The 27,988-nt window shown below is 49.2% G+C and overlaps 9 protein-coding genes across 9 annotated transcripts; 3 read left to right on the top strand and 6 right to left on the bottom strand.

Moving 5' to 3' along the window:
- Positions 1 to 179: 179 nt before the first annotated feature.
- On the top strand, positions 180 to 2,281 carry EI90DRAFT_3145487 (prolidase; the record flags this gene model as incomplete). The annotated part of the gene is made up of 10 exons (XM_039065297.1): positions 180 to 201; positions 267 to 334; positions 408 to 485; positions 541 to 1,139; positions 1,193 to 1,425; positions 1,485 to 1,570; positions 1,636 to 1,725; positions 1,762 to 1,798; positions 1,838 to 1,994; positions 2,059 to 2,281. 10 exons carry the CDS (start codon positions 180 to 182, stop codon positions 2,279 to 2,281), a joined length of 1,593 nt encoding a protein of 530 aa, XP_038916419.1.
- A 169-nt stretch (positions 2,282 to 2,450) lies between these two features.
- Positions 2,451 to 5,196, bottom strand: EI90DRAFT_2919180 (adaptin N terminal region-domain-containing protein; the record flags this gene model as incomplete). Its single annotated transcript, XM_039054695.1, has 11 exons — positions 2,451 to 2,847; positions 2,905 to 3,080; positions 3,140 to 3,316; positions 3,373 to 3,564; positions 3,611 to 3,776; positions 3,830 to 4,043; positions 4,096 to 4,174; positions 4,227 to 4,514; positions 4,570 to 4,815; positions 4,868 to 5,109; positions 5,160 to 5,196. 11 exons carry the CDS (start codon positions 5,194 to 5,196, stop codon positions 2,451 to 2,453), a joined length of 2,214 nt encoding a protein of 737 aa, XP_038916418.1.
- Positions 5,197 to 5,236: 40 nt separating this feature from the next.
- On the top strand, positions 5,237 to 6,652 carry EI90DRAFT_3055690 (rRNA adenine dimethylase). The gene is made up of 6 exons (XM_039060167.1): positions 5,237 to 5,436; positions 5,483 to 5,644; positions 5,698 to 5,791; positions 5,841 to 6,236; positions 6,292 to 6,398; positions 6,453 to 6,652. The coding sequence occupies exons 1-6, from the start codon at positions 5,282 to 5,284 to the stop codon at positions 6,493 to 6,495; spliced, it is 957 nt and encodes a 318-aa protein (XP_038916417.1). The 5' UTR covers positions 5,237 to 5,281; the 3' UTR covers positions 6,496 to 6,652.
- EI90DRAFT_3055688 (uncharacterized protein) lies at positions 6,330 to 8,507 on the bottom strand. The gene is made up of 6 exons (XM_039060166.1): positions 8,207 to 8,507; positions 7,675 to 8,157; positions 6,908 to 7,610; positions 6,709 to 6,857; positions 6,454 to 6,652; positions 6,330 to 6,399 (listed from the first exon to the last, which is right to left on the bottom strand). The coding sequence occupies exons 1-5, from the start codon at positions 8,469 to 8,471 to the stop codon at positions 6,513 to 6,515; spliced, it is 1,740 nt and encodes a 579-aa protein (XP_038916416.1). The 5' UTR covers positions 8,472 to 8,507; the 3' UTR covers positions 6,330 to 6,399; positions 6,454 to 6,512.
- A 2,744-nt stretch (positions 8,508 to 11,251) lies between these two features.
- EI90DRAFT_3016010 (uncharacterized protein) lies at positions 11,252 to 12,175 on the bottom strand (the record flags this gene model as incomplete). The annotated part of the gene is made up of 4 exons (XM_039056949.1): positions 11,252 to 11,430; positions 11,459 to 11,600; positions 11,832 to 12,015; positions 12,090 to 12,175. 4 exons carry the CDS (start codon positions 12,173 to 12,175, stop codon positions 11,252 to 11,254), a joined length of 591 nt encoding a protein of 196 aa, XP_038916415.1.
- Positions 12,176 to 14,059: 1,884 nt separating this feature from the next.
- EI90DRAFT_2919389 (APC amino acid permease) lies at positions 14,060 to 16,705 on the top strand (the record flags this gene model as incomplete). The annotated part of the gene is made up of 15 exons (XM_039054709.1): positions 14,060 to 14,146; positions 14,236 to 14,288; positions 14,347 to 14,421; positions 14,486 to 14,547; positions 14,618 to 14,667; positions 14,725 to 14,781; positions 14,845 to 14,891; positions 14,948 to 15,038; positions 15,098 to 15,365; positions 15,549 to 15,567; positions 15,624 to 15,888; positions 15,962 to 16,142; positions 16,209 to 16,344; positions 16,397 to 16,507; positions 16,567 to 16,705. The coding sequence occupies 15 exons, from the start codon at positions 14,060 to 14,062 to the stop codon at positions 16,703 to 16,705; spliced, it is 1,641 nt and encodes a 546-aa protein (XP_038916414.1).
- On the bottom strand, positions 16,699 to 20,216 carry EI90DRAFT_893605 (uncharacterized protein). Its single transcript, XM_039068201.1, has 7 exons — positions 20,087 to 20,216; positions 19,920 to 20,029; positions 19,582 to 19,835; positions 19,412 to 19,514; positions 19,189 to 19,344; positions 19,109 to 19,130; positions 16,699 to 19,058 (listed from the first exon to the last, which is right to left on the bottom strand). The coding sequence occupies exons 1-7, from the start codon at positions 20,108 to 20,110 to the stop codon at positions 17,001 to 17,003; spliced, it is 2,727 nt and encodes a 908-aa protein (XP_038916413.1). The 5' UTR covers positions 20,111 to 20,216; the 3' UTR covers positions 16,699 to 17,000.
- Positions 20,217 to 20,802: 586 nt separating this feature from the next.
- Positions 20,803 to 26,106, bottom strand: EI90DRAFT_2918930 (ABC-2 type transporter-domain-containing protein; the record flags this gene model as incomplete). Its single annotated transcript, XM_039054672.1, has 20 exons — positions 20,803 to 21,141; positions 21,191 to 21,335; positions 21,391 to 21,620; positions 21,670 to 21,702; positions 21,759 to 21,870; positions 21,923 to 22,119; positions 22,176 to 22,246; positions 22,300 to 22,797; positions 22,865 to 23,036; positions 23,104 to 23,438; positions 23,500 to 23,766; positions 23,824 to 23,990; positions 24,052 to 24,091; positions 24,146 to 24,288; positions 24,341 to 24,475; positions 24,541 to 24,822; positions 24,883 to 25,162; positions 25,222 to 25,470; positions 25,530 to 25,950; positions 26,005 to 26,106. The coding sequence occupies 20 exons, from the start codon at positions 26,104 to 26,106 to the stop codon at positions 20,803 to 20,805; spliced, it is 4,218 nt and encodes a 1,405-aa protein (XP_038916412.1).
- Positions 26,107 to 26,675: 569 nt separating this feature from the next.
- Positions 26,676 to 27,563, bottom strand: EI90DRAFT_890736 (kinase-like domain-containing protein). Its single transcript, XM_039068200.1, has one exon. It carries the CDS (start codon positions 27,492 to 27,494, stop codon positions 26,736 to 26,738), a length of 759 nt encoding a protein of 252 aa, XP_038916411.1. The 5' UTR covers positions 27,495 to 27,563; the 3' UTR covers positions 26,676 to 26,735.
- Positions 27,564 to 27,988: the final 425 nt, after the last annotated feature.

Genomic DNA, 27,988 nt, shown 5'->3' with positions numbered 1-27,988 from the left:
AAAACCGGTGGCATAACATCCGAATGCATGTAAGTGGAGACTCCCCAGGGGAACAAGACTCTCTTGGACTTTATTTCCGTGTATTTATTTCGAGACCCGAGCTGAGACACAATAAATTCGGTATGCATGCACGAGATCATCTCATCGATCTGTGACTTAGTGCTGTAATCCATCTACAAATGGTTCATGATCACTTCCCAGGTATCGCCTTCAGGTCTTTTCATACTCACTAACTGAGGAAGCAACTATCGTGTCTGTCCCTGAAGCTGACATCCACGCATCAAAGACTGTCGCTGAGCTAGGTCGCCTCCTGTCCAGGGAACAACAGTCGAAAGTCTGTTTTTCCCTGTTAGGCTAATTGTCATCCGCGTTCTGCAATCCTGAGCACTGCGCTGTCTCATCTTTAGGGACAAATTATTTATCTGCAGTCTCAGCCTGTGACTTACAGAAATGACACAGATAGAGAACTAAACTTCAGACAGGAGGTAAATGTTATCAACGACTTTCACCCTTTCCCGTGCTGATATATTTTCCTCCAAGTCCAATTTCTATTATCTTACTGGTTGTGACATCCCTGCGTCTGCGTTGCTCGTCCTTATACCGCCTCCCAAAAAAGGGGAGGCGTTTGGAAGGTCCGTACAGTCTACTCTTCTTATTCCGGAGGAAGATCCCTTGGAGATAATATGGTCACCTCCCCCTCCTACGATCGAACAAGCAAAAACAACGCATCCAGCGATGTCTTCTGTCCAGTATACAAGGGCGCTCCCAAAATTGATCTCGTTATTCATCAAGAACTATCCTGATGCGTTGATTCAGACTCTCCCAGTGGAGAAAGCTTTCCCGCCTCCGCTGGAGTCTTTCCTATCTATTGCGACCAAAAACAGGACATCTGAATTTCTTCTATCCGCCCTCCACCGTGCCCGTCTCACCAAGACGCCGCATGAGATATCATTGATTCGGAAAGCAAACGCTGTCAGTTCGCGGGCGCATGAGCTTATTATGAGGATGTTGGGAGAACATGCACATGATGATATTGTTGGAAATCTTCCGGACGGGAAGCTCGTGATGCCCAACAAATGGCGAATTGAGAAAGAGGCGGAAGCGGAGGCTGCTTTCGTTGCTTCATGTCGCAGAGAAGGGTAGGTTCTACGACGGGCTCACTTGACTGGAGGCGGCTTTTAAGTTCACGTAGATCACTGCACCAGGCCTACTTGCCCATCGTGGCAGGGGCTGAGCGGGCTGCGACATTGCACTACTGCTGCAACGACAAAGACTTCGCATGGGGACCCGTGACCGGCACAAATGGGCGCCACCATGGGCTTCATCGTGAAAATGGCACCCATGCTATTGGTCCAGGATCACGTTTAGCTCCTCAGGTATTACTGCTTGACGCGGGATGTGAGTGGAAGAATTACGCCAGCGACAGTACGTTCTATGACAGCACTAAGTGATGGATGATTGAGCTTGACGCGTCGATGCGATAGTTACTCGCACTATCCCAGTCGGTAACGGAGGGAAATTCACCGAAGCTGCGAAGGAGATATATTCGCTGGTACTAAAAATGCAAAATGTTTTTGAACCAACTTGCAGCGCCTTTGACCGATCCCACTGACTTCGGTTTGCTTCACCTTCCAGGACGCTATCGCGATGTTAAAGCCCGGTGTCCACTGGGACAGAATACATTACCAGTGCCACGTCACGCTAGTGAAGTCTTCCTTGAACTGGGTATATTCCATAATGGGTCCCTGGAAGAAATTCTAGACAGCCAAATCAGCGTCGGCAAGTGCATTGATGCTCTGTTCAGATCCTCTAACGGCTCAGTTCTAGTCACATCCAGCCTTCTTTCCTCATGGCCTAGGCCATAGTATTGGTCTTGATGTTCATGATGTGCCGTCTGCTTCGAAGCCAATAAATAATGACACGATTCCAGCTGATTCTAACAAACATCCTAACTTCTACGCCTACTTGAGACTTCGCCTTCCACTTCAGGCAGGGTACGTTCTCATCCCCGTGCCGTTCCACTTCAGTGGTGCGCAATTTGACGTGAGGCCTCTCTAGAATGGTGTTGACTGTGGAACCTGGGGTTTACTTCTCCCCTTACCTATTGGCCCCCCACCGAAATTCGCCATATATAAACACAGAAGTGCTCAATACATATGAAACGGTTGGTGGTGTGCGTATTGAAGATGTATTGGTCATTACGGAGACAGGTTTTGAGAACCTCACAGCTGTCGACAAGGATATCGACTGGATAGAGGCAGTATGTGGGGGCCATAAATGATAATTGACGGCAGTTATGTGCTGACCAATAGCTGGATGACCGGAACCACGTATATAGAGTGATGTGATAATTCAGCTGGAATTCGGATGACCGTCAATCAAGCCCAAGCATTATCGTTCTTTGTAATCGACAAACAGGACCCAGAGGTGGGGTAACGAGATGTATCCACCTAGAATAACCCCAATAAGTCTTCTTGCGGCTTCCCAATCGGCTTAGAAGATTGTGATGGGGTTTGTAACGGGGGACCAAATAAACCTATCGAAGTATTGGAATTGGTTGACGGAGACATAGGTGATGACAACGTTGTCGGAAGTACGTTAGAGGGGGCAGAGATGTTGGTATTCCCAAAAATAGATACCAGTTCGTCAAGTGGATTGGCGGACGTTAGTATGCTCGTTGTAGCTGCGGTTGTCAGTGGTAGCGTTCGTTGGGTTGCCGCAATACCACTTAGTGAAGCGTTTGCACTGTCGCTGTCAGGTTCATCGAAGTCCAGCAGATTCTCGGCCTGTTGGCCGGCCACCAGAGTTTTGAGCGCTTTCTCTCGGGAAGACATCTCGTCCTCCAAACTGGATGGGATGACGGTCAGTTACAACCTCCGCGTGACTCATGGGCAAGATCCGTACTCAGAAGTTCGCCGCAACGCATCAGCACCTATGCGGCCTCTTCCCACAAACGTCTCCGCGGGTTTGTGGTACACACTAGCTAATGAACCGATTTCTCCAAGCAATTCCTCAAGCACCACTGACGAGACGGTTGTGCGGGGAAGCGTTATCGGGGGTTTCGAAGCAAGTACGACGGCCTAGTAAGAATCCTGTGGGGTTAGTAAACGGTCTTTATGGCCTCAAGACTGTTGATTACTTTTGCTGCGCCAGGGTCCGTCGATAACAACCTCCAATAAATATAGGCCCTATCTCTGACGTCCGCACTTTCGCAATCCTTCGTTGCCGTCTCAAGGATCCGCTGAACTAGCCCTTGTGCATTGTCAGGTTTCTTGAGGAACAATTTGACTACAGCCGTCAATGTCTGTAATTGAACCTGAAGATAGGTGTTTGCGTCAGCATAGGCAGTGAAATGATGTGGGACTACGATACCTGATACGATTCATCAATAAAACCGTCAACGAAAATTCCCAAAAGTTCATCTGCATTATCTATCTTGTCTGCATATTCCCCAATGATCCAGATGAGCGACGCCTTGGCCTCCGGTTCGTCCAACTCCTCTAGATTGCCGCACAGCGTTGGAATTACGGCTTCATAGCTGTTAGGATATTTCCGAAAGATATCCTGTCTCGAGAATGAGCACTTGGCATGGACCGCATCGGTCCCTTACCTTCATCACCACCACTGCTTCTTGCACCACATAACTCACTCGTGTGCCGATCAAGTCAAGGAGAACATTGACGCATCGCTCAGCGGATGTGTCAATCTTGATGGCACATTGCCCGATTGCTCTCACCGACTTCCGAACAAAGTCTACGTCAACTTCTGAGGCATACCTAGAGGAACAGTTAGTATGAACGCTATCCCAAGGTAAGGGAACGTGCGTCACTCTTTGAGTTCGCTGAGTAGAGTGTCAACGGTCTTCTCTTGAGCAAGCCGAATCATGATGTCAAGCTTTTCGACTTTAATATACGGGGGATCGTTGTATTTGCAAAAAAATACGCGCATCTCATTTTGCAGAATGTCGGAACGTTTTTGAAGGAGTAGATTGATATTCCGAAGAGCTACCCATTGCACTTCGTGCTCTGCTGAAACAAGCGTGACTGGACGAGCAGAGTCATTACGTGGCAACAAACATGCAATTTGCGGACAAACCTAGCGGAGGTGCCATCTTCCTGACTAATTGACTGATCAGATCCTCTCTCGTCACCATACGCATGTGTACCATTACTGCCTATTTCCAAGCTCAGTACGGAATCGAACGGAGAGAAAACTAAGCATCTTACGCGAACCGCAGTCAAGACTACGCTACCATTCGCGTGTTGGAATTGGGGCATCACTCGCTCGCAGATGTGTTCGCTCTCTTTGTCATCCTGTGCTTTATACTTTGCCAGGCAATTGAGGATGGCTACTCTCCCCCATTCCGAGCATTCGTTAAGAGCAATCAAAAGTTTAGTCAGCACAGCAGAATTGATGATGAACATGGCACGCGAGTCGGGGGCAACACCCTCACTGATCTGCGCACTGGCGCTAGAATGTATGTCACTGAGGGCGGTAACGGCATTGGAAACTACCTGAGTGTGGGGAAAGAATTAGATTCGTGACCTTGATCTAAGAACTATCACGCACCATCGGATTACTATCCGCAATGAGCTCTTGCAGCATCTCAAGAAACCCTCCATCGATAGCCAAGTCAGGTTTGATGTCATATAATTTGGCCACACATAGCGCCGCAGTCTTCCTGACATAAGGGTTCTCGTCTTTCAAGGCCTTATGCAAAGGATCAGACAGATAGTCGATTATCTTTTCGGCTCGTAGGCAACCCATTGTCCGTATAGCCAATGCTCGTACAAGGGGGTTCGGATCGTCTGAATCCTGAGGAAGTGGTAAGCGTGCCATGCACCGAAGCAATAGTTGTTGCGCGCACCTTCACGAAGGTATTGACGGCCAAAATCACCAGCTCTGGTTGAGTTTTGGCGTAGTTCATCAAATACAAGTAGACGAGCTTCTTCTGTTCGAGATCTTCCGTCTGCATGTTCTTTAGAACGTCTGGAAATAACCCCGAGACGTCTTTCCCAACGGTCATGTTTGCTATAACGCGCTTAATAGCATCTTTTCTGCGGTCCCGATACTCGCTGTTAAGATCGGCCCTCAACTCAAAGTTCTCGCCTATCCGCCGCTTACATTAGCAGTAAATGAAGACAATGGCCCTATCTTACCTTTCTTGGGGGCGGCACGCGCACCAAAACCGTTCATAGTGTCGACGGGTTGCAAACGGGGGCTTTGCCGAATTTGGCGTCGCGATCCAGTGACGGTTCTGCTCATACATTTAACATCGGCAATGCCTCGAGCAACATCAGAGAAGTTTTCGCGTTTTCACGCACCGTCTGCCAAACCAAAATCTTCAGGCTCAGGAAATGTGGGTACTGCCAACCCCTTGTTCAACGTGGAAAAATTTGGGCAGCACATATTGAAGAATCCTCGAGTGGCCCAAGGGTGCGTATGAAAATGCAACTCAAAGCATGCCTAACTTTTTCTTTAGTATCGTTGACAAGGCAAACCTTCGACCCACAGATATTGTTCTTGAAGTAGGGCCTGGTACTGGTAACCTCACTGTACGGATTTTGGAGCGTGCAAAGCAATGTACGGCAATCGAGCTGGACCCCCGCATGGCTGCTGAACTCGTGAAGCGTGTCCAAGGGAAGTGCGTAGTTTCCTCTCCACCCTCGTATGGCATCTGTCCATTTATGTCCCCAGACCAGAACAGAAAAAACTCAATGTTATGATCGGTGACTTTGTGAAGGCTCAGTTACCGTACTTCGATGTTTGCATAAGCAATACCCCTTACAAGGTCCATTGTTTCGGCGCTTATTACGGTCCTCCAGCTGATACCGGCGCAGATATCGTCACCCTTGGTTTTCCGCCTACTCTCTCATCGACCCATCTTTCGGTGCGCAATCCTAATGTTCCAGAGAGAGTTTGCTCTCCGACTCGTGGCCCGGCCGGGTGACAAATTTTGGGGCCGTCTAAGTGCCAATGCGCAGCTCTACGCCAAAATCGACCATATCATGAAAGTGGGAAAGGATAACTTTCGGCCACCTCCCCAAGTGGAGAGTTCGGTTGTCCGAATCGTACCGCTAGACCCACCGCCGCCTATACGCTTCGAGGAGTTCGACGGGCTGACGAGACTACTCTTTAGTCGGCGGAATAGGACTGTGCATGCCAATCTCCGAGCGAAAGGCGTGTATTCCATGTTGGAGGCAAATTATAAAACGTGGTGTTCGCAGAACGATAAGGTAGGGTCTGCACTGGGACTCCCTTGCACCTTCCATTACTAAATGGGCGTTCCAGACGGTTGACCAGTCGATTGATTTTAAGACGAGAGTGGAAGGGATATTAGAAGAGTCAGGCTTCAGAGAACAACGTCCCGCAAAAATGGATATCAATGACCTCTTAAAGTAAGTCGTTGTTGTGTCCAGAAGGCAAACATTATCTAAGTACCAACTACCCAGGCTGCTTCATGCATTTCATGAGAACGGCATACATTTTGCGTAATAAAGGGAAATGCAGTTTTACTTCTTGGACTTCATCGTGTCACGCACCTCTATACACCTTTTCGGTACACCGCGACTAATCAGCGTCTCCATCACCATGTTGATATGCTTGCCTTGTACCATTACCTCTTTCCCTGCCTTCCCAGGTAATTCTGTTACTATCGTAGATCCAGATTTAATAGTTGAGAAATTCTGGGGTAATGTCTTGTCTCACCTGATGTCGCACCTGCGCATGATTTGCGTAACTCTTCAGTGAGAAATTCGGGAGGGATCAAGTATGTTTCGAAGCCAGTGATGAGCGTGCATGCTTTTCTCCCGGATCTCAATTTCGTCATCACTACAATCGGTTTGAGCTCTCCTTTCCTAGGCGCAAGTCAACCGACAAGGAAGGGGCAAGATGACCAAGGACAGACCTCAATCTTGGCTCCTCCCCAGGGACCTTAACAGAGTGCCATTTTTGCATTGCATTTTTCAGCCTAGGAACTAACTCTTCTCGCTTCAGGAACTCTGCATCTTCGTTCTTGTTGAGGAGGATTTCACGAAGCACTACGTCTACTGTGACGTAGCCGCGTTCGCGAGGATGGATTAGCCCATTTGCCGCGATGTATGTGTCTATGAATGTCTTGAGATCCCCGGTGGTATACAGGCCATCTGTTCGTTCCGAGGCCTTCTCGACAAAATCCCGTGTTGGTCCTGCGGGTTTGAACAACTCCTCGATGATCATGGGTTGTACTCTTTCGGCTTCCTCCTTCGCCGCCTTCTCTTCTCGTGCTTCCTGCGCTTCTGCATCAGCTATAGTGCGATATGGCCTGTGTGCCAGAACGTCGGGGTGGTTCGCATTTAAGCTCACCACGTTGAGGTTTCCTTTCATATCTTTGAGTTTCAAGAGCGATATTTTCTCTGCATGCTGGAGGAACCTGGTGAGCTTCTTGAATGACGAGCGTCGGATTAGGTCCGGCGGTGCAGAAGATTGATCGCTCAGAGGAGGCGCAGGGCGGGAAGGAAGGATATGAGTGGAATAGAATGCAGATGATGAGATAGGGAAATGGACAGTAGATGATTTCGAAATTGTTGTGATTGCCTGGACGAGCGCTGTGCGTAATATTGCGTCTGCCTCTGCACACAACGTCAGCGGGTCATTCATGCTATCGGCCGACGTTATTACTCGACAACTAATTACCTTCGGGTGTTATCTGTTCGACCTCAGGGGCTGTCCCATTGGACGGGAGATTTTGTTCCTCGACTGATAGGTCTTCCATGTTGACAGCGATGTTCCGTTCAGGGGCAGGGGCACGATCCGACATACCCGAACTTGAATGCACCTCGACTCCGTCAATTCTTGGAGCTGAGAGAAGAACAGCGTTATCAGGTCCCAAACCCCACAACGAGTCTTTATGGGTGTGAAGAATATAGACGGCTTTGCCTTTGGATTCCCGCCTGACCTCGTCCGTATTGATCGCCATGCGGCCTATGGCCAGGGGTACTCTTGAACGCGCTGGCGCGACAGCCACAAAACCATTCAGAGGGATGCTCGGGATGTTCCCATCTTCGTGGTTTTCAATAATTCCTGGTATCATCAGGTCTGCACCACCCAGAATCTTTTCGATAGCCGTTGGGGGAGTTGTCAAGATGGGGAGAATCTCGAATTTCCAGAGGGTGTAGACTGCGAGATGAAGGTCAGGCTAGAAATTGGTATCATCAAACAAACACACGGGTAGGAATCAAGTCGTTGCTCTTCTCGAGGGTAAACCATAATGGTATATTGTCCGAGGAGGTGTAGAGAACACCGAAGTGGTCACGAGAGAGCACTGAGAATCTGGAGGATCGCAAACCATCTGGCACTAGTTGGAGACTCTGGTCTGAGGCATCTCCACCAGCCCCCGTGATATACTTAGAGACAATTTCTGCCCTCAGACGGCGGCACTCAGAGCTCTTTATGGGAGCGGAAGGTTTGACATGTAAAGGTTTCTTGAACATGACGACATGTGTGTACAGTACGTAAGCCGAGTCAGGCCCTTTTGCAACCGGGCGTTTTTGGAATTGCTGAGATACGCAGCTTCCGACGCTAAGCCCAGCTCAGCACACCACAAGTGAAATGCCAGTTGAGCTGAGACTATCGAACGCTGAACTCACATCATCCATCTGTCGGCAGGGATCCGAGGAAATCGACGCGCAACGCAGCGAAGCGCGCCTGAAAAGTGCTGGAGGCCTGGCCCGTCTACATGGACCCGATCCGCCTGCCTGTGATGCATCGTGCATAGCACTGCATGGTGGCCGAATTGGTAATTTCTGCACCGTGGCTCGGGTGCCTGTGTGTTCACTTCACGCCGTCCTCATGCTCGTAGTGCTACTTGCCGTAGCTCAACTTGTACCTTCCAAAACTATCGTAGTCACAAAATATGCCGCAGCCTATCAGTTATCACCTGGGCACGGACACTAGATAGTGAGGCTTGATTTAAGATCACTGGCCTTCTCGCCCAGCGACAATATTTCGCGTGCCTCACATCCGTGGCGTCTACGTCTCACTCTCGCTGTGAGTGACCACTTATACAAGTGGCAGGCCCCTAGTCTTCGTCTGTCAATCACTTGCATTTCAACCAGGCTACGACTAAACACTTTCTGGCCTCTTCATTCGGTGGCTTCAGAGCGCTTGACGTGACGTCGCGTCAGAAGCAAACCTCGCCCAGCGACATTCAGATTGCCTTCACTCACAACAGCCTCATCATATAGTGTCCTGTCGGTACCTCGCCCGGCTTACAGGAATTTCAGCAATAGTATGAGAAATGTGAGATTGCAAGTGGCCTGTCAATGGCACTGTTGAATGAGCAAGTTGTGCTGTCGTACCTAACACTACCTGCCCCATCCTTAGCATGACGTCGTGTCGGAAGCAAACCTCACCCAGAGTGTCTTCACTCGCCTCACATTGGTGGCGTCTACCGCTCACTGTGGACGACCACTTCCGCAAGTGGCACATCCCCCATTCTCTTTGTCTGTCATTTTAACTCATGGTATGGCCTCCTCATCTGTTGGCTTATACTATAAAGCTCGGGCGCGCTCCACCGAGCCTTTCTCTCATTCAAATTGACTAGCCTCTTGCTTTCTGGCGTCCTCTCGCACTACATTGTCAGAAAATCCTTTGCCAATTACTCCTATATCTGACGAACACTCTCTGATGTCATCAACGACAGAGCGAAAACGAATCGGGCATGTGGCACCCGTCCTGAAAGACTAAATGATCCACTTCGTATGGTGAAACTGCTCGAACAACAATGACTCATCACCAGAGGTTGACCATCTGGCAGCACGCGGGGAACATACAGGGGATAGATGGTAACAAGACAGGACACAGCCGAAGGCTGGCTTTGTTGGAGTGGCTTAACTTTATCTCTGGCCTGAGATTTTCCGGCACCCCGTTCTGATACTCTCAAAATGTGTGGGACTGAAGATGATTGATTCAGAGCCCACGCGCCATACCGTGCATGGCTTGATGTCACACGATCAACCGCACCTCATTTCATCCAAAACTTCGTTATTGGACAGGGTTGGATCATCGTGCCTTTATCAACCAGTGTAGCTCAGCATTCCCAGCATATATATTTATCTTACTCCGCGCATTCGGCACTAACAGGAATCTCATGGGCGGCCAACAATTTGTTATTTAATGGAGGTACAAGATTTTGTGTGTTGTAGAACACACTGTTAAATGGAGGTTGGCATCAGATGTTGACATTTGTGACTGCTCGGGCGTAGAATTCGCACCAGTATCCTATATCGGTGTCTGGGGATTAACATTAGATAAAGGTGCGAGTCACTGCTGTCCTTGCTCGAAACTGCCCCCCTCGAGGCGAACACTGTTGTAGTTATTGTCTCAAAGACCCATTGAGAGAACCCACGTTATTTCCACGCGACGAGGGAGCAGTCCGAATAATCATCAGGAGGTACGAGATGCAGTATGTCTGGTGATTCAGGTAGGAGTAAGGTACTGTACTGGCACGACCAACAACCGGTAACGCGTAACGCAAGGATCTTGGATTGAATAACTGGTGGACGCTGCCTGACGGGGAAAGTACCCGCTGCTCATACTGCCTTCGTTCGCAAACCTACCATTTGCATCAAACGTGTCAGAAATGAGGAAGTGTAGCTACAGGTAGATAACTCCGAAATACATTCGTGTTCCGTCTTTTTTTAGGGCTCCCCTCACGGTCCTTATCCCCATCCTTCTTGATCGTCTGTGTCATTCACCGCACCTACTAACGATGGCATTCCGTCACGTTTTCGGGGGGCGACCCTGTTTTTGTCATTCTTTTGATTGAAAAGAAAACAATTTCGTTTGAAGCTTGATCAGAACGAGCCCACAGACTCTTGCGTCGGACACCCACCGAAAATACACATGTTTCTGGTGTTCTGATTTCAAATAGTCCGAAGTGCAGCGTAATGCGCATGTTGGAATTGGGCATGCGGATTTCTGTGGCGAGATCCATTGGTGCTGCGCACTAATGCAAGGGGCTACCCATTAAATGATCCAACGCTAATTGCACAGGATGCTCACTTGGAGGCAAACATGAATATGAGACACCCCACTCTCCTCATGATCGATAAATGCAATCCACGGTTTGTTCGCATCAAAAGTCTGTTGGAAGCAGGCAGCTGTAGTGCGTAAAACGCCGCAATGCACCGATCCCCATAACGCTTGGTCAGAACCACAGGGCTAGTGTAACACCATGCAGTCGGGGGCAACTACATGGTGACCTGGAGAGTCATGCATTGATGTCCATCCAGTATTGGAACTCCCTCTGTACGGCAGTGGAGGGTATGGCCCGACGAAAGTGAGATTCAGGATCCCACTCGGGGTGGTCGGCATAGATCGATGGTGCCGTGGCTTCCTGAGTTGAGACTATAGCACTGTGCTCCGTTTCTACACCTACCCCTTCGTCAGCTACTGATGAACCAGATGCAAACCTTACCCACTTTGTAAAGCGTCGCTGACGTTGAAGCATGGGGGCCGGGTGCGCGATTCTCACGGAACATTGGGTGCTGAACCCTGATATAGGCGCGTTGGAGTCGCTCAAATATACCATATTCCTTGTCAACGATCTCAATCACATCCTATAAGTACCATCACCATCCGTACGAGTTTACACACGCTCTGTCCAGTGAACGATCACCCGCTTTCTCTCGCGTTTTTGCGACTAATTAACCCGAACATTTGGCCCGCGAACGCCTCACTGCCTCAGGAGCAGTATTTGGCATTCCCAGATGGAGCAGGTATTTGGTCGAATTGACCATGCTTATGTTCGAGATAAAGATAGATGTTGAAGTTAGTGAAGGAACACTTACACCTTGCTCCCTCCACGTAGTGTAAGGAGCCGCGAGTTGATTCACGGAGACCCAAGAGCCACGCAAGCTCTGGCCGTTAGCGCTGGCAAAGCTGCGATATGATAGCAAGGCGGGTTGGACGTTTCCTAGGAAGTTCTCGCTCTGTGCGTGAGCTAGCATACGTGTGAGAGGAGTGTTTTCTGGACTGAGATAGGGATGGAGAAAAGAAGAGTTGAACATGACGGGAGAACGTTACATAAGGTATGGGAGGCGGCACACGAAAGTGGGGGCAAGTTCGGCTGCAAGTAAGGAGGCATTGGGAACCCAGGGTATTGGCAATGATACAGGACCACTTGCACGGCCATAGGGTTTTCGCGTCGCAAAGATTGGTAGGACCCGCTACGGAGTAGGGGGAATCAGGCGAGCGGTGAGTATAACCCAACCTACACAATACGTAACAAGCATAATTAGTCAACTGGAGTTGTATCCACCCCGATCGAGTCCTCTGGCCAGTGGCCTCCTGTTTTATTAGCGAGTTCGCCAGCCTTTTAACCCCATTGTTGGTATTTGCCGATCTTGAGGACCTCACACTCATCAATCGAAATACAACCCCCATAACGCCGCCTTTCCATCGGTATGGGAGCCGATAACCTGCCTGAGTGGCTCAAGAGGACGAGCAACACCGTATTTCTGTGTTGAGGAAGCTGAAACATAGGGAAGATAAGAGAGTGCAGTATAGGACACAGGTGATCTCGCATAGGCATTCTGAACATGAGGTAATCGCTCGAATCTGCATGAAGCCTCCTATTCGTGCTTACATTCTACGTCCTTAGATCGATGAGGCAGAGGAATATCGCGCTAAATAGGTATTTCACCATAGAACCATACGATCGCGGGTGTTGTATGGTCAATAGTGGCCCATCCAGCGGAGAGCAGGTTTACTTCAACGGGAATTAGGTCAGCGAGCGTGCTGGCGGAATGTGGTGTCTTGCTACGCAGGTGCGTCTCAATTTCGTACATTAAACCTTCTTCTGAATTTTTGGAAATTTGGGATTGGATGTTCTTTATGCAGGTACCACTGCCGTCCACTATGTATTCGTTCTTTGCGCTTTGTACGCCGCTCACGCCTCCCCATCAACGAATCAGAATGATTACGGTAGATATGGAACGGAATGCGCATCCTTATATTCCTAATAAACCTGGGGATGAATTCTGATTCACTCCACCAACCGGAACAATGAACACTTTAAGACTCCACCGACGATTGAAGTGACGCTTCTGTCTAGGGAAACCTCAGAGGACGCCCAATTGATCCAGAGGACGCTTCCAGTCCGACTTGTCCCACCGAACGCATCATCTGCCAGCAATAATCCTGACGGAGCTGACTTTAGAAGTATTGTGGAGCACTTCCATTTTGACGGCTGGCCAGATCATGGGTTGCCGAATACCGCAGGGCCGATCATCCACCTTGCAAAAGAAGTAAACAAGGCCAATAGGGCATCTTTGTCATCACCTCATCGAGTGGGAACAGTGTCGTTGACACGGCCTCATTGCCAATATCATCGGCACCGTCGTCGTCAGAGGTCTTATCATCGATAACGCCCATCCTGGCGCACTGCAGTGCTGGAATCGGTCGCACAGGCACATTTATTGCCATCTCGTCTGTGCTTCGAGCAAATGGACTGCTTGATCGCACGGGTGATCAATTGGACCCGTCTGCACCACCTCCTGAAAACTCTCCATTGGGTGAATTAAACGGCACAGAGCCGAAGGCGGACATCATCACACAGGAGGTGGATTCGCTGAGGGAACAACGGCCAGGGATGTTGGAGTGGCCTGAGCAGACGGAGTTCATGTATCACGTACTTGCCGAGGCTTTGTCAAACCAGAAGGCCGATTGAGAGCAATCCGATCATGTAATTTTAAGTTTAACGCACTCGAGGCAAAGGTTCTTCCCACGGTGATTCTGGCGATTTTTGATATACGGAATTTACCTGGAATTTGAAAATAGCAGTCAGTTGGTCATCATAACTGGTGGCCTTGGACTATCTGCGGATATATGATTATGGGCGACGCCTAGTCAAGGTGCATTGCAGAGAGTACGGGCGCCAGTGGCACGGTATATACAATATATGGGTGCGGCTGTTTGCTTATCGGGCTAACAAAACGATTATCCTTAATTTCTCCTCCCGGTTGTACACTATAACCGTCGAATAATAGTCGACCTCTAGCTTCTCCCCCTGAACACCATGGCACCATCTACCCCGCACCCCCGCATCCTCACAAATCGTGCTAATTTGGACGACGATGATGCTCTCAGAGCTGTCGGTTATGTCGTAAGTCATCCCTCTCCGCTCGCCGTTTTTTTCTCCCCAACACATTTTTTGGGAATGCAACGCTCATGACCATTCCCAATGCACACTAGCCATCATTCAAGCGGGAGTTCACAAATTTGGATACCATCTCCTTCGCCTTCAGGTAACGCCGCCCATGAAAAAGTACAATATTCAACAATAACCACCTTCTCCGATCTTAGCATCATGGGCGTGTGCTCATCGATCGCCATGACATTCAACACTCCACTCACCTTAGGAGGTCCGGCAGCAGCACAGTGTGTTTAAAGATCAACAATGTTCATTCTCATGCACTTCATACCCTCTTTTCCAAACTGTTAGATGGTGCTGGCTAATTGGAGGATTCATGTGTTTTACGCTTGGCACGTCAATTGCAGAATTAGGTGCTCAGCTTTCCCGATACAGCATTCCCCGCAATAATACAAACTTTTTTTTTTCAAATTTGTTCTACAGTCAGTGCGTTCCCAACCGCGGGCGGACTCTATACCGCTTCTGCTCGCTTAGTGCGTGAAAATCGTATTCGTTCGGCCGTGTGCTAAATTTCGGATGCGATACTGTAGGTTCCACCGAAGCACCGGGCACTCGTTGGTTGGATCGTTGGATGGCTGAATATGCTGGTACACCACACATTGCACCATACGGCCTGGTAACTTGCTTACAAAGGCCCTTTATCTATGCAGGGCCAAGTCGCGGGTGTATCGTCTACGGAGTTCGGCTTGTCCCAGATGTGAGCGTTGCGTTTTCCCTTTGAGTAATAGACCGCTTGATGGCCCGCCTCGACAGGATCTGGGCAGCTGTTGTCGTCGCTAAAGATGGTAACTACACCGTCACACCAGGAAAGATCGTCTCCCTTTTCGTCGCGTTGCTTATTCTAGTACGTCTTCTATTCGTTCCTTTCCCGGAGTTCATCCATCCATTTTGTCTGCTGGTTAGCACGGAATTCTCAACTCGGTTGCGACCAAATACCTCGCCCGTTTCACTAAAGGTTTCGTCTTCATCAACCTTGGTGCTACCATTCTCATCACCATCGTCCTGCTCGCATGCACTGGAGCAAACAATATGCACTCAGCCGCGTACGTATTTGGCTCCGAGGGAATCATCAATGGTACCAGTTCGAATGGGGGTGTTAGTAAGTGGAATGACGGAATCGCCTTTTTGTTTGGGTTGTTGAGTGTGCAGTGGACTGTGAGAGCATCTACTTGTTCTGTGGTAGCCCGAAAGATAACTGATCCTCTCCAAGATGACTGTGAGCGAACCGGGATTTGATGAAAATGTTAGGGAGTTGACTATAATTCGGTTCTCCGACATGTAGGATTATGGTGTGTCAGCGTGATAGCCCCATTTCTGTCCTATGGTTAAGTTAACGCATGGGGAATCGCTTTAGATGCGACGGCACACATTTCGTGAGTACACCGAATCGGATTAAACCAATATCGACCAGCTGTCATTCATCTGGCAGCGAGGAAGTTCGGCGCGCGGCTGTTGCAGCGCCTACGGCCATCTTTGTTGCAGTCATCGGTACTGGTATCTTCGGCTGGCTCCTCAATATCGCTCTCGTTCTCTGCTCTGGACCCCTCGAAGATTTGCCAGGCCCAACAGGTCTTGCGTTCATACAAATCATGTGGATACGAATCGGCAAGTCTGGGACCCTCTTTCTCTGGGCATTCGTATGCCTTACGGCGTTCTTCGTCGTTCAAACTGCCCTTCAAGCTTGTTCGAGAACGGTTTGTCCTTGTCTTGACTGTTATCGATCACTGCATGTTTGACACGGATACTCGCGCTCAATTCTTATTGCAGTTCTATGCTTTCTCACGAGACAATGGTTTTCCCGACAAGGGCTTTTTCGGAAGGATGAACCAGACAACCAAGACACCTATCTTTGCTGTTTGGCTGACTGTTTTTCTATCCGCTCTTCCGGGCTTGCTGGATCTCGTGAGTTCAACGGCAGCAGCTGCCATATTCGCCCTCACTGCCGTCGGTGAGCCCAACTTTGGTGTTTTCTCGTTGTCCACCCCATTGACCCACCGGGTATATCTTATTTCAGCGCTGGACACTTCGTACATCATCCCTATTGCTTGTCGTCGTATCTTTCGCAATCATCCTGAAGTAAACTTCACACCTGGCCCATTCTATCTCGGAGAAGGTTGGCTTGGTTGGTTGGTTAATGTCAACTGCATCTTGTGCGTCATTGTGCCGGTCCTTTGTTTGACATTTATAAAATGCTTCTTCTAGATGGGTCTCGTTTGTAACCGTCATTCTGTCTCTTCCCACCGTTCTTCCGATCACAAAGGACAACTTCAACTATGCGTCGGTCATCACTGGTGCTGTCATCATATCCTCTTTGTGCGTTATGGCGACTTTTGGTTCAGCTTCGCTTTTGACTATCTTGTGCCATTATTTAGCGTCTGGTACATCTTTGGTGGGCGTCTTCACTACAAAGGGCCTACTGGTAACCTGAGTGGGATTGAGGTTCACCATCCTCCACGCTCATACTCCGCCGCTGACTTGGGCGACAATAAGAAGCCTAGTGTGGAGGTGTAAAGGAATCCCATTGACCGACCGCGCGGCTAGTTTTTGTGGCAACATTCCTGTGTTGTGGTTGGTTGATCATACCCCTCTCATCTTGAATTGTAGTTATTGGGATCTATGGATTGCGAATGACGATTTTGTGGCTGTCGTTAATTAGAATGCCGCTCTCATGCGGACGGAAGCGAATAGGGTTGTTCAGAAGCAAGAAAGCACGTCCATATATAGAGATTGACCTCCTTCCATGATGTCCTGCATCTAATCCAAAATCCCGCCACGAGGCCGAGGCCATCAAACTCAGGTTTTCCAATTAAGGACTTGAGAGGTCGATGATTCCGTTAGATGTGCTCGTTGTTGCCTTTGCCCTCGATGGGCGTTGTTCCGGACGAGTAACTAGTGAAGATGTCCCATTGGCAGTCTCTCGAACCCAAGATGGAGGAAGTGTTGTCTGTCTACTTGGACCACCCTTCCGAGAGCCGGGTGATCCGGGTGGAACGGGCTGATTGATCGACGGCGACGACGGTTTGAGAGATCGCGGTTCGGAATCCGAATTGCTACTGATATCGATAATCTCCACAACTGTTACGCGTTGCCTCGAAGTCGTAGACGCTGATCGAATCTGCGCCGACGCAGGAATCAAGCGTATCCTATCTTGCCGTCCCATTTGATGCGACGGGGACGGAGAGTCTGCCCGAACGTCCGGGTCATGAGTCTCGCTTGCGGAAGAATCCGATAGTGGATCCAGTCCTACAGGCAGTCGCCTTTGGTCTTTGTTATTATGCGGTTGCTTAATAACATTTCGGGAGTTTTTTGGTACCCTACACTTTCGTGAGGCAGCGCGAGGTCCAGCGTGTTTGGGGTTGCCGGAAATGGCCCCGGAGTCCCACGGCTTCGCATCGCGTGATTCACTTCCGGAAACTTTCCGCGGGGATGTAACGAGATGAGATTTGGTTTGCGACCCGGACAGGGGCTCGTCGTCGGAGAAAAATTTGTCCCACGGGCATCGAGCCTGAGAAGATGCCTTAAATTGATTCTCGGAAGATGTTATGTGGGCGATTGAAGCTATAATCCCACGAGTAATGACTGAACTCGTAGACGAAGGGCCTCGACGCACCAAGGGTTTCGGGACATTCGTAGATGTTATGTCAAAGGGATTATCAAGCACGTCGGAAGGTGACCGAGACGCTGCTTTTACTCCTGTATCATCGTCGCTCAAGATCGGAGATAGATTGCGGTGAAAAGCTGCCTTTGAATTTGGCATTGTCGCTAGCCGACCGTCCAATGAGTCTTCCGAATCAAAAGGGGCAGATGTCCGGCTAGCTGATTCCGAGGATTTGCTGCGCACACCACACTTTTTCCCTGACTTCTTTTTGGCAGCCTTCTGGGCTTGGGAAGCCTTATAGATTGCTACCAAGTCGGGTTCCACCAATTCTAGCATGGAGGCGGGAACCCAGAAACGAAGCCCCTTGGCTGTGCGCCGGGGCGATTTGTGATTCATACTGGGACTTGCATCAGTACTGCTGAGAAGATTATCGTCTTCCATATCCTCTCTGTCTCCTCGGATGCCAGAGAGGGTCAAGGCAATGAGCTGCGCTGGATTAATTTCTACTCGATATTCCAGCATATAGTCCGTCGACGGGTGATCAGCGGTACTTCCAGTGATCCCTCTGATGAAATAATCGCTGCCCTTGGTGCCATGGTCCACAACGCGTGATCGCTGAGGCGAGGTCAGCGCCAGCTCAGAGAGGCAGGCCGCAACTACTTTAGATGGTGTTTCGACAGTGCTGTCGCCTCTGTGACCGCTGTCCCTTTTGGCCCCGGATTTGACGGGAGTTTTTGGAGTCTCTGGTTGGGATGTTTCAAATAATACCAAACGTCGTCCCGATTCCCTAACGCCATTATCAAGATCCAAGGCTGCTCGTCGAATGATGCGAATGAGGGCCCCTCCCCAGAGGAGGCTAGCGAAGCGCTTTTGAATCTGTGTTTTAGTTCCCCACTCGAATTTACTCTCACAGAAAGTCGCGAGTCGGGCAAGGCTGTGCTCACGGCACCATCGATCTGGCGCTGGGCGGCCATTTGAGGTAGATTCCGAGGTGACAGGTGAAGCGTATGCCGTCAAGACATCCAGGTTTGGGAATGTGTCTGGGATCTTGGTCGATAGAGCAGTCTTTTTAGTCTTAAGGAAGCCTTGAGAATTGGTACGAAGCTCCATGCGAAGATCCTCTCTCCAAGTGTCAAGAAATGCCTGGAATTTCACGGGTGTGAGGGATGCAAAGGCGTCCAAAAGAGAATCTCCAAATCCGCATTTTGCTAGGGCATGCGCCGTGTCAACGCCGCAGCCATCCACAGCTGATCCTTCCAAACGATCCTAAGATATTGATATGAGCTTCAATAAAAACGCTTTAATGATGGTAAGACCTGTTCATAATCTCCCCCGCTCCTTGATAAATACATGATCATTAAACAGGACACCGCTTGTGCAATGAATCAATGCTTACATGAGTCCAATAAGGACAAAGCCAGCTCTTGTTAATCGAAGATTTGGATCGTTCGCGAGAACATCCGCATTGAATATCCGTACATGGTGCCCATCGTCCTTCCCTTGAGAATTAAGAGCAGGATTGCTCAGATTGCCCGTGAGGCCTCTCCCGGGGCTGCGAATGGAAAAAAGGTAGACGAACGTTCTCTCACTGCTATATCTTACGCACGCGGGTAACGTACTTTCGGATCACGATCTTAGCCCCAAACAAAAAGTTGTCTACATCGTCCGACAAAACGGCGTCAATTTCTCCGATTTGATTGAGGTAGGCTAGTTCTGCTTCCGCTTCTCCAGGTGCCTGGCGCGGCATTGCGTCAGCGTCTACTCTCCTTGATTGGAGACTGCACTTCACAGTTCTTGTTGCCCAGCTCACGAACCTGTTTCCACTCAAATCCAAAAGCTAAAATCATATCTTTGACGCCTTGTACCATCCAGTGAGGCTTCCGGGATATCTCTTTGTTGCGCTTCCACGCGGGCCTGCGTCCCCCATCGAATACAAACAATGGTAGGATGGGCTGAGCCAGGAGTTTGGCAAGACGAAAGAACACCAGTCTGAGTTCTGGATTTTCTCCTTCTCGGCTATTCTTTGCATGAAAGAACCAGATACTGTGACGGGAAAAATTCATGGAAAAGCACCGCTATGGCTTTGAACCACTGGATAAGTACGATGACTGTGAAGACAACACAAACCTCGCGTCAATACCAATCCGGTACCCACGTTTCCCATTGATATTCTTTTCGAACCCATCCACCACAGCTAGATGCATTAAGGAACGCGTCTCAGCCGTATCCTTGATCAGCTATGGAGATGACTGCATTGAATTGTGTTCGAGTCTGCAGGAACGTGTGCCACGTACATCCCATAATTTTGGGACCCCCATAGCTTAGGCGGTCCAAGAAATATATATCACGGGGCACGACTAGATGCGTAGTAAAGACGCGGATAGCAAAATGGCGTGTTCAAACATGCGGGCATCCAAAAGTGACTCCCGGCAACTAGCGCATACTTAGTTTCATAACGTGAGTCATGTTGGGGAGAGGGAAGTACAAGTCCATATCACTACTACCACTGCCACTGATCCCCACCTCCGTTTATCTCTGAACAGCGGTCATTCACATTTAGCAACTGATCTGCCCACCGGCCCTCTGGCCCCTTGTCAGCAACCTTCCTTACCCGACTACTACGTCATCTGGCATCCTTCGCCCACTTTTTCAATGACTCCAGCCTCTATGACTTCGTAATATTAGCTAGAGGCTGGTGGAATTAATCCCAGCTTATTGCTCTCAGTTCCGAGGAAACTAAAAAGAGTGGCTCGACGCTTTGATAATTAATCTATCTCGGTTGACGTGGTGCTTTACGTGTAGACATAACCGATGCTTCGTGATGCACATTATGAACAAATCCAGACCATGACGAGCGATGAAAACGTGAAGGGGATCTTTGTGGAACTGAGCAATTACGAGTGGATGAAGGTACTAATTGGCTCAGAGAATCGTAAAAGGATCACCGCTTCGCGAAACGGAAGAGCTTGGACGCTACGAGGGTCTGAAATGGGGAGCACTTCAGTAAGAGTCAGCTTAGAGATGCGGTGACCAATCTACATACGAGAATGACATTGAAACCAACGAAACCTACGAAAATCCCTATATCCCTCCATCGATGCTCGAACGAAATGTTTAATGGGGTGTAGTACTCGTCGCCAACACTGTAGGGACAATATTCGCACCCGGAGGTGGCGTTGAGGTTGTTGATATAACCGCCAGCTGAATTCACGAATGCCTGTGCATAGGAACCACATTGCTCTCCAGCTGGTGGATTAAAGATGGAGAATTCGCGCTGATCACATCGAACTTTGAGGTTGTGCATTTCCGTGCTCATAAGCCCGGAAATAACGCGAGTGAAAGGATCCAGCTGTTGTGAAAGTCAGCGCTGGCGTAGCTCATAGGCAACGTGCACTCACTTGATACATCCAAGATCGCCAGAATTTTGGCATGTTCGGTTTTGTGATGGTGACACCACAGAAGAGACCGAACAGAACCAACAGGAAAGGGTTGAGTAGCGCGGCAACCTGAATGCTCGGTGTGATAGAAGCAACTGCTTGTCCCCTAAACGCCAAAATAAGCGACGGCAGGTCACTAATCGTTAGCTCTGAGCACTCACAAAGTCACAGAATAGATTTCCGCCACGAATACCATGAAGAAAGCATAGCCGGCACGGTCGGATGCGAATCGCATATGCGTGGGGTAGTAATAGAGGAGGAAATAAACTACAGCACAGAGGATGGAGTATGGCATTTCTGACATAAGTTGACCAATGGCGAATATGGGTTGTGTGTACATTTTAGACGACGCTTCGCGAATAAACGTTTGACGTCCCATGATGAACATCGGCTATTTCCAAGTTCAACGTAAAGATTTCCTATAATTCGAAACCACTCACCTCAACTTGGGATATAATGATGGCAGGTAAAATCTATGGAAATCTTTGTTAGAGTGGTGGGATGGTATATCTGGGAATTGGATTCTTACCGTGACGAAGAACATCACGAAGACACGATACTGCAAGGACGCGTAGTTATGGCTCAAGTTTATGAACGTCAATCCAACAAGAAGCGCAATGATCCCGTGCGAGAACAACCGTCTGGAAGGGATATCGTCAAATCCACGTACTCATGCTTATGGGGCGTACGCACGTGAAACCATAATCAGCTTGACGCCAGAACGAACGGAAAGTGCGCAGTGTGACAATCTTGAGTTGGTACAACCAAGGCGTAGCGTACTCCGTACGAGAAACCAATGGATCATCTTCCGACGGACTGGCAGTACTCTCAGCATTGATAGTAGCGACCATTCGCTTATTCTCCTCGAACTCAGGTGAATCGAGATAAATCTAAAAGGGTGATGAATTGGTAAGATAACGATGTTACACACGGAATGTTGACGTACTTCGGCCCAGTCACGAGGCCCAATCCGTTTCTGTGTTCCACTACCTATAGCGTCGAGCATAAATTCCGCCGCTATAGAAAAAGTTTCAGCACAATGACTACAAGGCACAACGGAAATCGCTTACGATTGACCCCAGGGGGACAAGTGGCACCATTGCGAGCAAAGTAGTCCACAAGGACCCGACTGTCTTTCCCAATTCCACCAAAGTAAACAGTTTCACCGCCTCGCTGCAACAGCAACAAGCGGTCGAAATGCTCGAACAAAACAGAATTCGGTTGATGAATAGTGCAGAGTATCGCTTGTCCTGCAGCGGCCAATTTGCGCAAGAAGCGCACAATGTTGAAAGCGGATTGTCCATCAAGACCAGAGGTTGGCTCGTCAAGGAAAAGTAACAACTGAGGCTTGGCGGCAAGCTCCACACCAATGGTAAGACGCTTCCTTGCTTCAACGTTCAATCCGAAGCCCGGAAAACCTATCATGGCATCCGCAAGGTCCTGCAATTCAAGGAGCTCGATTATCTCTTCCACATACGCGTCTTTGTCTTCCTGTGAGACGTCGTAAGGTTGCCGCAAGTACGCAGAGAAGCGGAGCGCTTCGCGGACGGTGGCAGTACTTTCATGAACTATTCATATGAAGCGACAACAGTCAGTAGATGATACCAAGCGCAGCACAAAAGACTCAGGACAAACCATCTAGTTGCTCGCAATAGGCCGTCCCCCGCTGAAACTCAATGCCAAGAGGCCGACCCGCAATGAGGAGATCGCCAGTGACGACTCCAATTGTTTTACGCATTGCCAGTACGTCTAGAAGTGTGGTTTTACCAGCCCCGCTAGCACCCATGAGGGCAGTGAGTGTGCCCGGCTGCCGACGATAAGCAAAGGCGTATCAATGAGTTCGGGCCAAGTTTGTGAGAATGTTTAGTACCCACCAAAACATATCCGTAGACCTCGTTCAAAAGTTTTTTCTGCCCGCCAGCAACAGGGACGCTGTAGCTCAACCTCTCCCATGTAAACGGTTTTCGGGTTCTAATTAGCCCCTTCAGGCCCTGCTCAAATTCCCCACGTTTTGCCGCCTCCTTTCTCTCTTGGAGACGTTCATTCAGCCTCTTTCGTTCAGCATTCTCGCGTTCAAACACAGTGATAGCGGGGATGGCCGCACTCTGAGTGGCCTCTTGTTCGTACATGTGGAAGAGCTGAAAGAAGATAAAAAAGACAATCAAGATGCCAAAGTCGCGCCAGAGTTCACCCGTCTTGATCTGAAAAGCTGTGGTCATCAGGATAAGCTTGGGTTTTTCAGTTAAAAAAAGAAAAAAAAATAGGCTTACCGCTGTTGATGTAGTCGGCGCCGGCTACGTACTGCTGGCCGGGTTTGGCTCCAGGTAGAGTGCACACTTGATACGCGCCAACGCTGGTACCATAGGAATTGTCGCCGGCCACATTGTGGGGAACAATGCTTTTGCCTTCACACAGAAGCTGAAGATCTTTGAATTCATTGATCAGAAGAGCGGAGAAACCGTAGTTGACTGGGTTGATGTAGTAAATCCAGAACAGCCAGCGCTTCATGGCGTAAACGGGGATAAGATAGCCAGAGTCTACAGGAAGGTCGAATGAATGATATGATGTTCATGGCCTGATTGAGGAGCACTCACAAACAATCATAGTGGTGATGAGGAAAGCGGCTAGACGAGCTGCAACGTTGTAATCCAGTGTTATCGTGCCCAACAGCCGGAAAAATGCACCCAGGGCCCAGAAGGAGAATAAGATTATGAGGTAAAATGTGAAGAAATGCCCGGCGTCTCGCACAAAGTGGCACATGCTGAAAGAGCATGATCAGCACAGAGAACATTCGTCAATGAGAACGGAGGATTTCAACATACAGGTAAATGATGGTACAGAACACTAGGATCTTGAATGCACCTAAGGGGAGATGTTTCAAAACTTGGAAATCACTAAGATAGGTACAATTCCTACCGAAAGGCATATCTGCAATCACGGTTCCGAGGCTGTAGGCCGAGGGTCTGAAGAGTGTGTATCCAACTTGCTTGTGAAGGATTGGTCGTCCCATCATTTGGGTAGGCAGTTCGGCGAAAGCATTGAATGAGTTAAACAGTAACCTAGCAATCTATGCGTGAGCCCTTGGCTTCGAGGATGAGGATGTGGACTAACGCAATGAAGAGGGCACCGCCACGTGAGAACGCTCCGGAAGACGTTTGCGGGAGGTTAAGGAAAAGCGATCCAGTGATGAGAGACACGCCAATTGCAGTACCCATGCCCGTGAACAGCGTGAACCGGTCTTGGATACTGTTGTTATGAGATGTCAGATTTAGCGGAATCTCGGGGGCGGCACTGGGATTAGCAAGGCTCACATCAATTGCACTTGCCGCACGGCAATGGCCCATATTTGGGCAAGGAAGCTGACGCTGTAAGCACTTTGAGCTCTTGCCCCTCTGCCCTTTGATTCTCTGACAGCCATTCGAAATTCTTCAACGGGATTTTCGCGCTCGACTCGTTCCTTCCACTGGGCAACATCCTTAAGGACATCTTGGTAAGTTTGACTCTGAAGGTAGTACTCTGCCATAGCATCCGCGGTGCTTGGCACATTCTCGGCGCTACGACCTTGGCCGTACTTTCTTTCATTGGGATCGGTGCTAGATAGGAAAAGGTACTATGGGATCACACCGAGTAACACAAAGGCAGCAAAAACGCACCATCCGGTGAGGTAATCGGCTGTTGTCTGTCGTGGATAATCTTGCCAACCCATATTAACGAAGTACTCGCGAGCCTCTGTTGTAGGTCCGAAATAAACTTGGCGACCCTCGTCAATAACCAAAACTTTGTCGAACTGGTGGTATATGCCTTCTCCAGCTTGGTATAAGGACACAAAAGTGGTCATCTCGAATATGTCGGTCATGATGCGTAAAGATTTTGCGTAGTCAAGGGCCGTGGAGGCGTCGAGACCGCGAGTTGAATTATCGTAAGAGACAATACCTGGAAGTGGATCTCAGTTGCATGCTGGGTTGGGGTACTTGTATGAAGAATTCGCTCACAAGCGCCGGTGGCCATCATCTCGGCAATACTGACACGCTTTCGCTCACCACCACTTACGCCTCGAACAAACTCATTGCCAACGAGAGTATTCTTTGTGTGAGAGATGTTAAGCATGCGAAGGAGAAGATCCTCGACCTGATTGACAAATCCGCTTTTGGAAACGTCAGGTAGTCGCTTGCCAGGTGTTTTGGTGGACAGGGCGAAGCGGATGGTCTGGCCAACTGTCAATGTAGCATAATGAATATCATCTGGAGATAATGATTCGATCAGAATACAATGACCCAGGTTAGGCAGCGATTAGCGTTACCTTCGGGATTGTATACGGTCTCCCCTTTATAGTGCCTGAGAAAGTGGTTGGCCTCCATCCCAGAGTAATTGACATCGCCTTGAATCTCCAAATACTCTTTTCGATTGCCAGCAATGGTCTTGAGGAAGGTTGAGCACCCGCTTCCTGGTCGGCCAAGGACGAGGATCATCTCGCCGGGTTTGGCAATCCCATTGAAATCCTTCAAAATGGGCTTGGGGGCAGGCATGAACGGATTGAAGCGATGAGGCAGGTAGTTGAGAGTGAGCATGAGAGGAAACATGAAAAATTCCATGACGGCGTCTGGGAAGCGGCGAATGTGAAGGCGAATACCTCCTGAGCCAATGACGGTGAGATCGGACCACTGGACTCCGACGTGTTTTCCTTTAATGCCTGCCGCCTGGGATTTGGCTGAGGTCGTGCGCTGAAAAATGGTGCCCATGAGACAAAGGGAATAATGGGAGGTGTTAAAACATACAAGAAACTGCCTGAGGTCGAAATCGTCTTCATCTGCGGCCTCTACATCCTTTTGGCCACTCTGGACTCGGTGAAGGGAGCTGATAAAATAAATCAGTGACATGGGTTATTCAAACCGAGGGAGGGGACGACGATCGGTCGGCACGATGCTGTTGGCAGAAGATGCGGGGCTAGATGAAGTGTTGAAATTGAGTGCTCACCTAGCTCTGGACAAAGAACGACGAAGAGCTGCGAACTCGGCCTTTGCGGACTCGACATCAACCTGGCGGGGGGTATGGATGGGAGAAGGAGTATTGGCAGCGGTCTTGTCTTCGTTGGGAGAATCGAATATTGGGGAATCCTTTTCGTCGATGTCTGCCATGAGTATATGGAGTGAAGGGAAGGGTGAAGAGAGGAAAGTCCGGGAAGAGAAGAAGCTTTATAGGAGGAAGAAGGGGCCCGAGCTGGGAAATGTAAACTGGAGGTTGTAGTTATGCAAACATGCCGTGGAGTGATAACAAGCCACGCAATGCAAAGCCAGGAACGGCAAAGGGCGGGCGATATCTATGCCGATGATTTCAATTTCATCGAGAAATGAACCCAATTGGTTCCGCGGCCGCCGTGGACAAATTTGTCAGCACAGTTGCTTTAAGTAATCGGAGTCCAGTTGTACGGTTTGCCTCATTCCGCACGAGTCATCATATCATCAGGCACATTCATTCGGCCGACTCCGTAATACATACGTAGAAAAGCTCATTCACCACCATCTAGATATTCGCTAATTAGAGCCCTGACGCCTTCATCGTCAATTAGACTGAGATCTGGGCGAAGACCCTCTTCAATAAGCAAATCCACGTCATCTTCTTCGATGTTTTCAAACGGTAAATGCCCGGTATAAATGTGCCAAATCGTCATACCAGCTGCATACAGGTCGTCTGCACGGGTTAAGGGAGAACGAGTTTTCAGGGAAGAAGGCGAGACGTAGCGTGTTGTTGAGGCGTGTCTGCACGGGGGCTCAGACTCGAGCACGGCCTCGGCAAAATCGATGAATCGTAGGTTGTCTGCCGCATCAAAGACGAGGTTAGATGGCTTCACGTCTCCGTGAATGATACCCTTGGAATGTAGCCTGTCCAGCAGGGCACAAAACTGTTGAATCACTGAGAGGCGATGGTCATGGTACTCTGGGCGAATGTCGTCTCTTGGTCCTTGCGTGATGCACTTCCCGAACCGTGTGATAAATCCCATTATCATCCCATGACTGAAGTAGCGGCCGATGATCGGAATGGCACAACCAGGATTGCCAGCGAGAAGCGTCATATCAACTTCACGCCCGAGTCTTTCATTATCAACGTCGACCGAGTTTGGTTTCAATAAGTTCTTGATGACGAATTCCTCGTTGTAAACAATTATGTACGAGTTGGGAGAAGCGGAAAATGTGCTGCATTCGAGTGATATGTCTTGAACGTCTGATGGCCAAGAGCCCAGTGGATCAGTGAAGAAAGCTTGCGACATTGTGTAAGACACTTTGGAATGCTCCGGCAGCCAGGGCGTGACCGTACTGGAGAAAACCTACAAAATGGGGGTCGGCAACAAGGCTGTGACCTTGTGACGCTTACATAAGCGAAACATGGCTCGATCGTGGCCGCGCCGTCCCCCCCTCTCCCAAGACCTCATCTTTAGGTTGCAAGCTACGTTAAAACTCAGGGAACAATAATACAACATCGATCGGTGGTTATCTACACGCGAAAATGAATACATAAATGATTTTTTGAGCCATGTGTGATCTAAGCACAATCTCCATCCGATGAGCAGCCTTTGTCAGGTTTGTTTTGTCTTTCCGCAAGCGATTAATTGTCCCCCCCCCCAAAGAATTGGAAAGGTAAATATGCTTTGTCTGTGTAGGTGCTGGGAGGGACATTTGGGTTGGATGGTGATAGCAGCTCAGCAGTGGGAGTGATGGATTCAAGAATTTCATGCCTTTGAACTGGGGCACATTTTTGCTCACA

Source organism: Cantharellus anzutake, assembly GCF_015039405.1.
Source record: "Cantharellus anzutake strain C23 chromosome Unknown EI90scaffold_21, whole genome shotgun sequence".
NCBI classification, from domain to species: Eukaryota; Fungi; Basidiomycota; class Agaricomycetes; order Cantharellales; family Hydnaceae; genus Cantharellus; species Cantharellus anzutake.
The sequence above is the reverse complement of the archived record's forward strand: the minus strand, read 5'-3'. Positions and strand labels throughout refer to the sequence as shown.

Excerpts from the sequence above, each read along its gene's own strand:
- EI90DRAFT_3055690 (XM_039060167.1), top strand. The coding sequence starts at position 5,282 with ATGCCTCGAGCAACATCAGAGAAGTTTTCGCGTTTTCACGCACCGTCT. Across the intron at positions 5,645-5,697 it reads GTGAAGCGTGTCCAAGGGAA|ACCAGAACAGAAAAAACTCA; the intron begins GTGCGTAGTTTC and ends TTATGTCCCCAG. Across the intron at positions 6,237-6,291 it reads GGTGTTCGCAGAACGATAAG|ACGGTTGACCAGTCGATTGA; the intron begins GTAGGGTCTGCA and ends TGGGCGTTCCAG.
- EI90DRAFT_3055688 (XM_039060166.1), bottom strand. The coding sequence starts at position 8,471 with ATGTTCAAGAAACCTTTACATGTCAAACCTTCCGCTCCCATAAAGAGC. Across the intron at positions 7,611-7,674 it reads CGAACAGATAACACCCGAAG|AGGCAGACGCAATATTACGC; the intron begins GTAATTAGTTGT and ends CGTTGTGTGCAG. Across the intron at positions 6,858-6,907 it reads GGGGAGGAGCCAAGATTGAG|GAAAGGAGAGCTCAAACCGA; the intron begins GTCTGTCCTTGG and ends ACTTGCGCCTAG.
- EI90DRAFT_893605 (XM_039068201.1), bottom strand. The coding sequence starts at position 20,110 with ATGGGGGTCCCAAAATTATGGGAT. Across the intron at positions 19,836-19,919 it reads CGGATTGGTATTGACGCGAG|TATCTGGTTCTTTCATGCAA; the intron begins GTTTGTGTTGTC and ends TTCCCGTCACAG. Across the intron at positions 19,345-19,411 it reads GCTAAGATCGTGATCCGAAA|CCCCGGGAGAGGCCTCACGG; the intron begins GTACGTTACCCG and ends TTCCATTCGCAG.
- EI90DRAFT_890736 (XM_039068200.1), bottom strand. The coding sequence starts at position 27,494 with ATGTCGCAAGCTTTCTTCACTGATCCACTGGGCTCTTGGCCATCAGAC.